Raw genomic sequence first — 13734 nt, 5'->3', positions numbered from 1 at the left:
ATACTTCATCATTAATTAATGTCTCTGTAGCCTTTCATCTTTGTTTTTCCCCAGAGTTATCTTTAACCCTCTATACCCAGGTAATTTAGAAAACCATGCTGCCATTTGTTTAACAAATGGGCACCATAAAACACATTATTGCCTGATTAGTTTTAATGTCCTCTGCTTAGTTTAACAACCCTGTGTGTATTCAAACTAAATACCATGATGTATCTATTTATTGCCTCTCCTAACATCCTTATGTTTTCATTGTGTTGGCCTCTTTTTCCATCATGCTTCCCTAGTATGTATGTTCTTGGTTTAAACATATTACAAACTACTCAGCTTCTTTGTGAACCTTTCGGAAGAAGAAATGTGAGCATGTCTCATCTGCTCCATAGAGTGGACTCTGGATCGGAAGATGATCTTTGGAGGCAAAGAGCGTGATTTCCGTTCTTTCGGTCTTGCTTTGTGAACACTTTTGAGGATTAAAAACTTGTTGATGCTCTCCTTGGCTGCTTCCCATTTTGTATCGGAGAGTCAAAGAGGGGCCTCACAGTTCTACAAACTGTCCAATCCCTCTAACTCCTTGACGTTCTCTGGGGCCGGCAGTTTTAAATTCAACTTCCACATCCCCCTGCTTGCCGTCTGATCCTGCTGTAGGTGACTGGTAGCCTGAAGGAGGCAGTGGTCAGAGAAGAACACCAGCATGATTCAGTGTGCCTGATCGTGATGGTCTCTGACGTGAAGAGGACGTCTATCGGGACTGGGCTGAGCTTCTAGTTTCGACCAGGTGAATTGTGACTGTGCTCTGCCTGCAGGGATTGCTGAAGGTGCCGTACAACTTTGCATCTTGGACTGTCTCCATCAGGAACCTGGAGAGATTATCTAGTCTGCTTTCTGAACCACCAGATCACCCAGTCGCATCGATGATGCAGTTGAAGTTCCTGGCCAGAACATTGGCAGTAGTGGTGGGAGCTGCTGGAGGAAGGCTACTTGCAAACTACTTGTAACAACAACAATTCAGAATGAGCAATCATCATAAGACTTGCTAGTGATGTCATGCCCATGAATGAATACTAATTTAAAATGATGGTCTCTTTCTGTTCGCATTTTACTGTGTACAGTTGTAATTTATTAATGAAGTTTTAGAAACCAAGCATTACCAATCAGCATGTTTAATTATTAACACCCATCTGTGTGGTTGACTCAGTCAATTTAATTTGATAGATGGCCTTTCATGGCTTAACATATCATTTACTGATCAACCTTCTTGTAAACTTAATTAACCAAACTGGTTAATCTTTACTTCTGCGGCTTTTTTCCCACGGATTTTACAGGAGATAAAAAGCAATGAAATGTTTTGGTCGAAAGAATAAGGAAAGATGATAGAAGCAAAAACATGGCACAATGTTAAAAACGGTGCTTAAACATGGCGGGGAAGCAAATGCAAACAGGCCTTTGCATTCACAGGTAGGAAGGCATTTATATGAAAAAAGGTATACAAGATCTTGGATTTATTAATAGATAAAAAGGATGGAAATGCAAGGAAGTTGTGCTAGATTGCTACAGCCTGAACTAGTATACTGTTTAATTCTAGGATCATACTTTGGATGATCAGTTCTATTTTGAATAAAGATTATGTTTTCTCTTTAAGGAGAGAATTACTAAAATGTGGTTTAATTAAGGCATTTCAAATTTGAAGCAAGACATTTGTTAAGAGTTAACACAGATTCTGGCTGAAGCATTCGTAACCAGGGGCGTTGGATTTGAGGGGGCATCAGGGTACTTTCAGGCAGTGAGTCCTTAGTGTCTGCATTGAATTTAACTGGAAAAAGATTTGATATGAATATTCTAAAAGGTCTTGGAAACGTGATTACAACAAAAAGACCGAGCGAGAATTGGGAATAATTGGATAGCTTGCAGGAATAGAAATTTTCCATTGTCTTTAAAGGCAAAATGGAGATGTGGCCTATTGCTTTTTGTATGGTGCTGCATGACAGCCTCAATGAGTTCAAATCGAGGCACAGACTCTGCCTCATTTATGTCAATACGGATGTTGAGGGAAGTATTGCCATAAATAGATGCGGGTGATTAAAGTTAACTAAATAAAAGTAAATGTGTTGCAAGTTAAAAGTTTGGATGGCAGTTTTATTGTTCTAATTTATACTGTAATCTAAATCTCATGAGTGTTTTATAATACTCAAACCAATCCCATGTATTGCTATATGTTTCAGTGCAAACCTCTTTAACTCCTGACTATTAGATCAGAATATATTGCTGTTTATTATAAATGCCCTCAAACCAATTGCAAATAATTACCTTAACATCAGATATGTAGAAAGATAGAAGTCATCTTTCAGAATTATGTTCAAAGTATTATGGTTTGGTTTGAGAGCATTTTGAACTGGTATCCTGTTCAGTACCGAGCTATTAAAATGTTCTTAAATCATAGCATTGCTTATTATCTACCATGGAATGTACTTTTTCTAAATAAAACTTGCTTCATACATTTTGTAGTCAATTGAAACATGCATGGACAATATTAAATTGATACAAAAGATAAATCGTTACTTTTGGGGAGAAAACCAGCAAGAGGAATAGGTTAAAAATGGTGAAAGGCCACTGAATGTTTAAAAATAACAATCTACCGAAAAGTCTTTGAACTTGATTTCAAGAAAGGATGGAGGAGGCTGAAATCAGTCATTAATGTTTCCCTGCAGTATTGTGATAGGTACTTAATTTTCATTTTGGATGGTTGTCGTCTTCTTTTTTTGCCACCTTGCGATATGTCTCCTGGAGAGACTTCAGCAATTAACTACCTAAAGATTGATTCCTTTGGAAATGAAAACTCAGTATTTAGGTTATTGTAAAAGCACTTCAGAATCTTCGGGAAGCTTTACAATATTTCTCCCTTTATGATCGGAACATCCTAATTTATTTTTATGACAACACTTGAAGATATATTGATTATAAAGTAAGTATTTGTGCCAGAGACATTCAATTGCTTACCTCTCAATGTCAGTGATCTTTCCATGAAAGTAAAACCAAGATATTTCAGCAAGAATTTATTCAGTGCAATGTTTATAGCCATTAAGTATCTGCCCCTTGATGTGGTCCACTTTGTGAAAATTTGTCACACTCATTCATCTCCTGTTAGTAATCTTCATTGGACAGTGGCACTTTGCATTCTCTGCTATTGTGAAAATATAGTTATCAACACTTGCTGAATGTTCTTAGTGCATTGTTTTTCAATGGATGGGTGCTTATCCGAAGAGGATATGAATGCTGTTGCTCTAAAATTAACTTGACCACTATTTAATCTGGTTCAATTTGAACTGTTTAAACAAATATTTGTATGCTGCAATGTGAGGCGTTAGAAAATGCTATCAATTGTTACAAATTATTACGATTATTCTGAACAACAGTATTGTGTAACTTCAAACATAATTTTTCATTTGCAGAAAATTAGAGGTCACTCAGAATTTCTCTAAAATGCCTTCTCAACGTGCCACTGTCAGCAATGCTGAATGCAAGGTTGTGCCTCATACCAGGGTTGATGATGAATTTGCTATCCGGGTATGTAGCCAATTCTTAGTTCTTAACAATTAATGTGAGAATGAAAGTTTTCATCTGAGGTTGGACTTGTTGAAATTACAGCCTGTAGAATGCAAGACTGTCTTCTTATTTATACTTTAAAAAAATAGTGAATTCTGAATTCTGAAATCAGAATCATGATAATGGAAGTAAATAAACTTTAACAGTGCAGATTGTTTGCAAGCTATTTTTGTTCAATGATAGTCTTTACTAGAGGTCACATAGGATCAGAAGCAGCAGTTTTAAGCAACACATGCACTGCTTTCATGAAGTCATCAATCAATTTTCTGAGGAGGCAATGCACATAGGATTAAATATTTTGTGCTAAATTAAATTCAATATAGCCCTTACTTCAAAACCACTCGCCCACTGATTCTGCAACCAGACTTATCTTTTGCAGCAGCAGGGCTCCCACTGTTGAGTTGAGTTTAATTTAGCTTGTCACGTGTATCGAGGGACAGTGAAAAGCTTTTGTTGCATGCTAGCGAGTCAGCGGAAAGACAATACATGATTACAATCACAGTGTACAGATACATGACAAGGGAATAACATGAATAACGCCAGTAAAGTCCAATCAAAGAGTTTGTGGGTCTTCACTGAGGTAGACAGTAGTTCAGGACGGCTCTCGAGTTGTGGTAGGGTAGTTCAGTTGCCTGAAAACAGCTGGGAAGAAACTGCCCCTGATATAATAGGTCCACTATATAATAGGCCTTGCTAGTCCCGTGGAGTGGATAACAAGCTGTGACTCTGTATCCACTTGCAGAACATGATGCACCATTCCTGGACCATCTTGGCAGCCAACTGACAGTATGTTCTTCCAAATGTGTTCCGTCTCAGTGTTTCTGATGATCAGAAACATTTGGAAACAGATGAAATTCAATAATTAATTAACTAACTAGGAAAAATATAAGACTAACAAATTGGTTAATACATTAAACTATTTAAAATGAATGAAACATAAATATAATGTAAAATAAAATGAAATGTGAAATAAAAAGCAAAATGTAACTGCCATTTAAGTGAAGGTAGTCCTGTGCTTTGAAAGGGGCTACATTGCATATTGACTGGTATAGAGAAAGAAATCAATGGTTATGAAATATCTTGGTATAAACAGAACCTCCTTTAAATTCAGTGGTAAGTCTAATTACAGGGTGAGGTCAGATGAATCAACATCTCACTTCCATATGTTCAACGGCTTCATGCCACAATGCACGATGAGGACGTTTTGAATGAACTGAGCCATGGGAGGAAATAACCAACTTTTCCCTTACCGATTACTGGCCTGGAATTTGCAGTCCAGCCTATTGTGTGTCAATTCTGCAAGTGTTTCTAAAGTGATTAATTCGAGTATATAAATATTTTTCATGAAGATTTTTCTCATTTATTCAAATTACTTAAATATCATTAACGTGTACGATAACGTTAATTGGGGGCTTTTGAAGAAACTGCTGCTGCAGAATGCTCCATTTTAAGTCAGGTTTGACTATATTTAACATGCCTTTTACTCGGAGCATCTTGTCTGTACTTCAGTGCCCTTGTGCTGAGTTGAGCTATGTTGTGTTTCCAATTTCCAACATTCGCAGAATTTTCTGTCTCCGTACTTGATGAGTTTGTTGCCATTGTTAACCATCTTGATCTCCTGGATGTTAAGCATTGATTGACCGGAAGAAAATGTAGTGGATTATGTTAGTTGTGTGCAAGCCCCCTTGCAATTATTCCATTCTTTACTCAATTGGACAATCAAGGAGTCAATAGGATGTGTAGAAAAAACCCCTGTTGATGCTGGTTTAAATCAAAGGTTGACACAAAATACTGGAGTAACTCAGTGGGTCAGGCAGCATCTCAGGAGAGAAGGAATGGATGACGTTTCGGGTCGAGACCCTTCTTCAAACTGATGTCAGGGGAGGGGGCGGGACAAAGATAGGATGTAGTCGGAGACAGGAAGACTAGTAGGAGAACTGGGAAGGGGGAGGGGATAGAGAGGGGAAGCAGGGACTACCTGAAGTGGGAGAAGTCAATGTTCATACCGCTGGGGTGTAAACTGCCTAAACAAAATATGAGGTGCTATTCTTCCAATTTGCGCTGGGCCTCACTCTGACAGTGGAGGAGGCCCACGACAGAAAGGTCAGATTGGGAATGGGAGGGGGAGTTGAAGTGCTGAGCCACCGGGAGATCAGGTTGATCTCGCTGATGTAGAGAAGTTGACATCTGGAACATCGGATACAATAGATGAGGTTGGAGGATGTGCAGGTGAACTTCTGCCTCACCTGGAAAGACTGTTTGGGTCCTTGGATGGAGTTGAGGGGGGAGGTAAAGGGACAGCTGCTGCATCTCGTGCGGTTGCAGGGGAAAGTACCCGGGGAGGGGGTGGTTTGGGTGGGAAGGGTCGAGTGGACCGGGGAGTTTCGGAGGGAATGGTCTCTGCGGAAAGCAGAAGGGGAGGAGATGGGAAGATGTGGCCAGTAGTGGGGTCCCGTTGGAGGTGGCGGAAAGGTTGGAGGATAATTTGTTGTATGCGACGGCTGATGGGGTGGAAGGTGAGGATAGGGGGGATTCTGTCCTTGTTACGAATGGGGGGAGGGAGAGCAAGAGCGGAGCTGCGGGATATTGAGGAGACCCTAGTGAGAGCCTCATCTATAATGGAAGAGGGGAACCCCCGTTTCCTAAAGAATGAGGACATCTCTGATGCCCTAGTATGGAGCACCTCATCCTGGGTGCAGATGCGGCGTAGACGGAGGAATTGGGAGTAGGGGATAGAGATTTTGCAGGAAATAGGGTGGGAAGAAGTGTAGTCAAGATAGCTATGGGAGTCAGAGGGTTTGTAGTTACTGTCTGTCACTAGTCTGTCTCCTGTGATGGAGATGGTTAGATCCAGAAATGGTAGGTAGATGTCGGAGATGGTGCAAGTATATTTAAGAGCAGGATGGAAATTAGTGGTGAAATTGATGAAGTCAGTGAGTTCTGCATGAGTACAAGAGGTAGCACCAATGCAGTCATCAAGGAGACAACCCTTTTCTTGAAAGGATATTAAAGTTTGCCTATTACAAAGTAGAAAACCAGCTCCTCAATGATTGCAACCAGTGCACTGCCTGATCAGGTAGAATGCTAGACAGAATCTGACATGACTGGGCTTAAAAATTGTAAAGAAAGGCAGTTGCATTTATACATATTATTCAGATGTCAGAGCTCTTAAATGTGCCTTAAATAATTTCAAAATATAATTACTTTTGTTGTTAGTTATTGGCATTGGTTTATCGTTGTCACATATACTGACATACAGTGAAAAGCTTTGTTTTGCATGCTATCCAGGCAAAGGGGAACAGAAACAGTGCAGAATGAACTGTTACAACCAGAGAGGAAGTATAGATTAAAAAAGTGTAAATCTGCAAGAGGGTAGATTGGAAGATCGGGAATTTATCCTTGGCAGAGAAGCAGTCTGTTCAAGCGTGTGATCACTGCGAGGAAGAAGTTGGTCTTGAATCTAGTGGTATATGCTTTTAAGCTTTAGTATTTGCAGCCTGACAGGAGAGAGGAGATGAGAGAATGATTGAAGTGTGAGTGGCCCTGGATCATGTTTTTAAGCCAGCGTGAAATACTGATGGAGTGGATGGGGAGGGAAGCTGACTGAGTGATGTCTTGACCATCTCATAGAAAACATAGAAAATAGGTGCAGGAGGAGGCCATTCGGCCCTTCGAGCCAGCACCACCATTCATTGTGATCATGGCTGATCTCGCTTCAACACCATTGATACAGTCTGGTGTGTGTACTTCAGCCCACATCCTGAAGTCAATGGTTAGCCTCTTCATTTTGCTAACATTGAGGGAATGGTTGTTGTCTTGGCACAATGCAACCAAGCTTCTAATTTCCATCTTGTAATTTTAATTTTCATCATTGTTTGACTTCGGTCCAGTATGATGGTGTCATCTGCAAACTTGTAAGTAGAGTTAAAGTAGAATTTGGCAGCATTAGCAAGCTAGTGCACAGCAAGGTTCCATACCTACTAGCACAATATTGGCTGAAAATATGCAGGTTAAGAATTTTTCTGTTGACATTGAAGAAAGTTCTCACAAATATCCTACGATCTGTGAGGTGAGTGCTTACTGCTTTCCATTGAGTGTTGTGGCAGGCACCAGCTCAGTGGAGTCCGGGGATTCCCCAGCATCCAGTTGTGATGTCAGCAAGTCAGCTGCACAACCTGTCATGTTAAAGGCTGCAGAACAAGAAAGAAAAACACAATTCTGAATGAACTTTTCAACTACACCACCAGGTGGTGCCAGCAATGGCTGCCTCGCCAACACTCTGTCTGTCCTTTCCTTCTGTGTCTTTTAACAGTATGTGTTAAATGTATGTTTTTAGTGTTCCTTAGCTTGTTTTATGTGGGGGGGGGGGGGGGGGGTGTTGGGGAAAACATTTTCTAATCTCTTACTTTGACGGAGGTGCGATTTCTTTTTTTCTTCCCGTATCTTGTGTCTCCGTCCGCACTGCGGCCTAACATCGGGGAGTTGGCAGCCTTTGCTGGAGACTGACTTTTGAGAGCTCCACCGCGGGGAGCCTACGGGACTTTAACATCACGGAGCCCGTGATCCCTTTGCCAGGGATCGACCTGGGAGCTCCAACCATGGATGCTTGTGGACATAACATCACAGAGCTCGCAGTCTCAGGTCAGAGAACGACTTCGGGAACTCCAAGCCGCAGGAACTTTGACCGCCCCGACATGGAAGCTTCGACTGCCGGCTGTGGGAGCTCCGATCGCCCCAATGGATGGTTCGACTACCCCGACTGCGGGAGAAAAAAGGAGATTGGACTTTTTTGCCTTCCATCACAGTGAGAAATGTGGGGAATGCGCTGTGGTGGATGTTTATGTTAACTTTTATGTAGTTGTGTGCCTTGGTGCTTTTTTTTCATATGGCTGTATGGTAATTCGCATATCACTGTACCTTAATTGGTACATGTGACAATAAAAGACCTTTGAAACCTTTGAAATATTCTATAGCACTAAAGAAAGATTATAAATTGCTATTGTGAAGATTGAAATGTTTGTATTATTTGAAAATATTTGTGATGGAAGTTAAAGTTCACATACCAAATGTCAAAGAATTATCAAATCTGTAATAATATCTTAGCGTCCTATTTATAAACTCCCTTTGATCTTGGGCTACTTTGAATAACCTTTTCAGGATATTTTGCAGTCAGACTAGATCACAAATGCCTGTCAGTTCAAATTATCTCCCTTTGTTTTGTTTGAATCAGATGCAAATCCTGCTTCCTATTGATTTATGCGACTTTGTGATCTCTAAGCTCACAAATCCCAAAGTTACTGCCAGCTTCACAGAATAATGTCGCTGATCTAAACCTCAAGGCTCAGTATGTAATTAATCAATAAAGAGTCAAAAATTAGCCGATCATTGTAACCTAGATGGTAGTTGAATAATGAAAATGTTTACATTGGGTAGGAAAATCTGTGTTTACATTGGGTAGGAAAATCTTACTAAGATAAGATTACTTATCTTAGTAATGAGATATTGACATTTTCAAAAATATGAAAAGAATGAAAGATTTTGTCCCTGATGTTAGGTAACGCAAGCTAACCAAGTGCTTATACCAGAGTGCTTCACCAAATGCTTGGAAGTCAAGGCATACTTTTGTCTCAACCCTTGCCTGCATCATTACATCCACATTTCTAATTTGTTCTGTAAAAGCACAATTTAGGCTGTATGTTCAGAACTGACTTCTAGCCTTGAACACAAAAAGTAACCAGAGATTTAATAAACTCCAGTTCATTACTACTAAAGTTGCTACCGTTATAATGTTGCGACCTTGTGATTACTCCGAACTCTTTCAATTTCTGTTTAACATTTATTACCGCACATTAATTTTGAGAATTTATGCTCCAACTAGCCTGTGTTCTTAGTTGCGAATTGTGTTTAAATATTTTTTCCTGTATCATTCCTGGATCGGCAAATATCAGTTGTATCATTTTGTAAAAATTCTTTGAGCTTTTCAATCTCCTTTATTTTTTTTAAGCAAATATACAGCTTTGGCCAAAGATTAGGACAAGGCAGCTATGGCGTGGTGATTGAGGCCACCCATAATAGGAGTGGCAAAAAATGGGCAATCAAGAAGGTGAACCGAGAAAAGGTAAATTCCCCTGATCATCATTGCCTTCCTTTTAAAATACATCTGGTTTAAACATAATGGCATAATTGTTTTAAAGAGTTAGCATATTGTTGAATTAAAAAATAAATGGAAATTATTAAGATGACAATTTTTTTTTAAAGTAAAAGGATTTTTGTGCCATGCAGTAAATATTTTTAAAAATCTTACCAAATAAATATTAAAAAAGAACAAAGTAAAAAAGTTGGAAGCTTTAAATGAATGCTGAGGCCTTTCTAGATGTACCTGCCTTGGCTGTATTATTTCTACTTCCAATCCAGGCAGGGAGTTCGGCTGTGAAGCTACTTGAACGAGAAGTCAGCATCTTGAAGCAAGTGAACCATGAACATATAATTCATTTAGAAGAGGTGTTTGAAACACCCAAAGTAAGATGCAATTACATTTTGGGAACTTTAACAAAATGAAAATTGTAGAACGTTTTAAATATATTCTTCCTTTGATCCGTTGTCTTTATTAGTTTTTATCTTGCGAGTTCTTTGCCGGTTTCTCTCACACCTTGGACTTGGTGGTCTGTTGTTTCCTCTCTTCAGCTTCTGATCAGTTGGCATTGGAGTTTCATCTCCCCTCTCCGTTTATTTTCTCTGAAATCATATTTCATCGCTGTTATCCCTTTCTCTTTCCTCTCTCCATTTCATCTCTCACACTATCTTTCTTTCATTAGATATGTTTTCATATTGTATGTATAAATATTTTTTAAACTGTATATCATTCAGGTTAGCTGGCATTATTAATTTCCCTGCATATCCATGCGCCTATCTAAAAGCCTCAGATACCACTATCATATTATCTATTCTTTAGTCAGTGGGTGGTGAATGTGTGGAATTTTTTGCCACAGAAGGCTGTGGAGGGCAAATCAGTGGATATTTTTAAGGCAGAGATAGATTCTTGATTAGTACAGGTGTCAGAGGTTATGGGGAGAAGGCAGACGAATGGGCTAGGAGGGAGAGATACATCAGCCTGATGAAGGGTCTCCACCCGAGGTGTCGCCCATTCCCTCTCTCCAGAGGTGCTGCCTGGCACGCTGAGTTGCTCCAGCATTGCGTATCTACCTACGATAGATCAGCCATGGTGGAGTAGACTTGATGGGCCAAATGGCCTAATTCTACTATCTCTTATGACCTTATGACCATATCTAATGCCACCACCATCGCAGTCACCCACCACCTTGTGTAAAAAAACTTGCCCTCCAATCTCTTTTAGATTTTCCCCATCTCATCTTAAAACTATGCTCTCTAGTCTTTGACATTTCCACCCTGTGATAAAGGTTCTGACTATTTATTTATGTCTCATAATTTTATATACTTTTATTGTCTTCCTTCAGCCTCCGACGCTCCATAGAAAACAATCCAAGTTTGTCCAATTTCTGCTTTTAGGTAATATCCTTTAATCCAGGCAGCATTCTGGTCAACTACTTTTGTATACCGTGCAAAGCCTCCACATCTTCTCTGTGATGGGGCGATCAGAGCTGCGCACAATAGTCCAAATGCAGCCTAACTAAAGTCCTATGCAACTGCATCATGACTTCCTAACTCTTATACTCAAAGCCCCGGTAGATGACTGCAAGCATACCATACGCCTTCTTTACCACTCTATCTACTTGTGTTGCCACTTGCAGGAAGCTTTGGACTTGGACCCTAAGATTCCTTTGAATATCAATGCTGTTAAGGGTCTTACCATTGATTAGATATTTTCTCCTTGCATTCCACCTCCTAATACCTCACACTTTCTTGGATTAAACTCCATCTGCCATTTCTCCACACATTTCAGAAACTGATCTAAATCCCTATTAATATTATAAAGCTATAATTCTGTTTGCTAGATTGCAACAATATTTTATATTGTTCACAAAATCTGCAGATAGCTTTCAATAGACAGGCAAAAGCTGTTTGCTTCCTATGCTTGAGCTCATGACTTTAGAACAAAAACATTCCTATATTTCCTCTTTCCTATTGAAACAATGTTTTTATGAATGTTGATGGCATTGGTAATAGCTGTCAATCCACAATTACAAACTTCCTTTTGTATCTTAATAATAACAAAATAACTATTTACATTTGGAAATTTGCCCAAGTCACAGTCTATTCAACAGCACAGGGTAAACTGAAGCACAAGTCTATTACTCCCTTATATATATTCTTGGTTGTTTTTAAAACCCTTGATTAAAGTATTCAACCAGGTATTTGGAGAGTTGAGGATGGGGTTTGGGGTGGAATAAGGTTTCAGCATTGCTTCATCTTGAGGAGAAAGTATCACACCACTTAAATGTAAATTACCACTTAGTTCACGACAATCTAAATAAAAACATAATACTGGAAATACTCAACAATTTGCACGCCATCTAAAAGAAAAGAAAATTGAGTTTCTGAACATTTTCGACATTTTCTGTTTTCATTTCACATTTTTGCCATTTTGAATTATTTTGTTTTTGGATTACATGTTCCTCTTAATAGGTAATGTTAACTGTTTTTGCAGCGAATGTACCTGGTGACGGAGGTCTGTGAAGGTGGAGAGCTCAGTGCAATCCTTCACAGGAAAAAAAATTTAACTGAAAATGAGACAAGGCATGTGATTCATAGCCTAGCAAGTGCAATTGCTTACTTACATAAGAATGGTAAGATTTTATCAGAAACTAAATAACTTTGTACTTGTGCTCAATATCATTATCTTAAATGTCTGAAAAAATAGAACCTGCAATAGGCAACAGAAACTGAATTGACTTCAGTTTCAGTTGTGAGTGAGCAGAGATAAGAGGAGGAACTGTGCAGGAGATTTTAAAAGCAGTCGTTAGTGACCTGGTTTGACTGAGGAAGGCAGGCCTATTGGGGGCTATGTTGAGGTGAAGTGCTGTATCTGAGGGTAAGTGCTGAGGCTTTGACTTGTGAGGCTTCAGCCAAAAGGCTGAGTGGAGGATGATAGCAATTTAAGGTAAGGTCTGTTTTTTACTGTTACTCTTCCTTAGTCTTATTGCATTAAGGATGGTAGTTAGGGCACTGGTATGCTGCTCCTGCAGGATGTGGACAGTTAGAGAAACCTCCAGTGTCCTTGAGGACTATACCTGTGGGAAGTGTGCCCAGCTGAAGCTCCTGACCTACCGCGTGTGGAAACTGAAGTATCAGCCCGACTACCTCGGGATTGTCTGAGAGAATGTTAGTGCCCGTACTGAGGAGTTATCTTGAGGTGGTCACACCTAAGATATAGGTAGAAAGCAAATGGGTGAGCATCAGGAAAGGGAGTGGGCAGAAAGTGCAGGAATCTGGCCATTCCCCTCAATAACGTATATCCTTTTTGATACTGTTGTGGGGATGACTGTTCAGAGGATAGCATTAGCAGCAGTCAAGTCTGTGGTGTCAGCCCTGGCTCTCGCACATGTGAGGAAAGGTGGAGGTGGGCAAGCCTATAGTGAAAAAAGAGATTAGTCAGAGGGACCGAGAGGAAATTCTGTGGCAGCAAAGGTGCCGGTTGCTCAACACTTTAACTCCCCCTCCCATTCCCACACTGACCATTCTGTCCTGGGCCTCCTCCGTTGTCAAAGACCCAGCGCAAATTGGAGGAACATCACCTCATTTTTCGCTTGGACAGCCTACACCCCAGCGGTCTGAACATTGACTTGTCTAACTTCAAGTAGCCTTTGCTTTCCCTCTCTCTCTCTCTCCATCCCCTTCCCCTTCCCATTCCCAGTTCAACATACTGTCTCCGACCACATTTTATCTCTGTACCACCCACTCCCTTGACATCAGTCTGAAGAAGCGTCTATCGACCCGAAACGTCATCCATTCCTTCGCTCCAGAGATGCTGCCTGTCCCACTGAGTTATTCCAGCATTTTGTGTCTATCTTCGATTTAAACCAGCATCTGCAGTTCTTTCCAACGCAGTTAAAAAAGCAGGATCTAAAAGGTTAATCTCCGGAGTACCCTCGGTGCTACATGCTAGTGAAGGTAGAAATAGGTAGTTAGGAGAGGTGAATGCGTGGCTGAGAGTTGGTC

The 13734-nt window shown here is 40.1% G+C and overlaps 1 protein-coding gene across 15 annotated transcripts in view; it reads left to right on the top strand.

Annotated features, from left to right (window-relative positions):
- Positions 1 to 13734, top strand: part of stk33 (serine/threonine kinase 33) — a 106253-nt gene that overhangs the window by 51401 nt on the left and 41118 nt on the right. For 8 of the 15 annotated variants that reach the window (XM_078414725.1, XM_078414717.1, XM_078414718.1 and 5 more), the window contains 5 exons: positions 1320 to 1452; positions 3444 to 3558; positions 9602 to 9715; positions 10012 to 10116; positions 12224 to 12362. In XM_078414725.1, the coding sequence (XP_078270851.1) occupies positions 1412 to 1452; positions 3444 to 3558; positions 9602 to 9715; positions 10012 to 10116; positions 12224 to 12362 (514 nt within the window). In that variant the 5' untranslated portion in view covers positions 1320 to 1411. Of the gene's footprint in view, positions 1 to 1319; positions 1453 to 2852; positions 2957 to 3443; positions 3559 to 9601; positions 9716 to 10011; positions 10117 to 12223; positions 12363 to 13734 lie in introns of those variants that run through there. The other 7 variants (XM_078414727.1, XM_078414715.1, XM_078414716.1 and 4 more) reach the window with 3 other exon arrangements.

The sequence above is a fragment of the Rhinoraja longicauda genome, chromosome 18 (genome assembly GCF_053455715.1).
Source record: "Rhinoraja longicauda isolate Sanriku21f chromosome 18, sRhiLon1.1, whole genome shotgun sequence".
Classification (NCBI taxonomy): Eukaryota; Metazoa; Chordata; class Chondrichthyes; order Rajiformes; family Arhynchobatidae; genus Rhinoraja; species Rhinoraja longicauda.
This window is presented reverse-complemented; position numbering and strand designations above follow the sequence as displayed.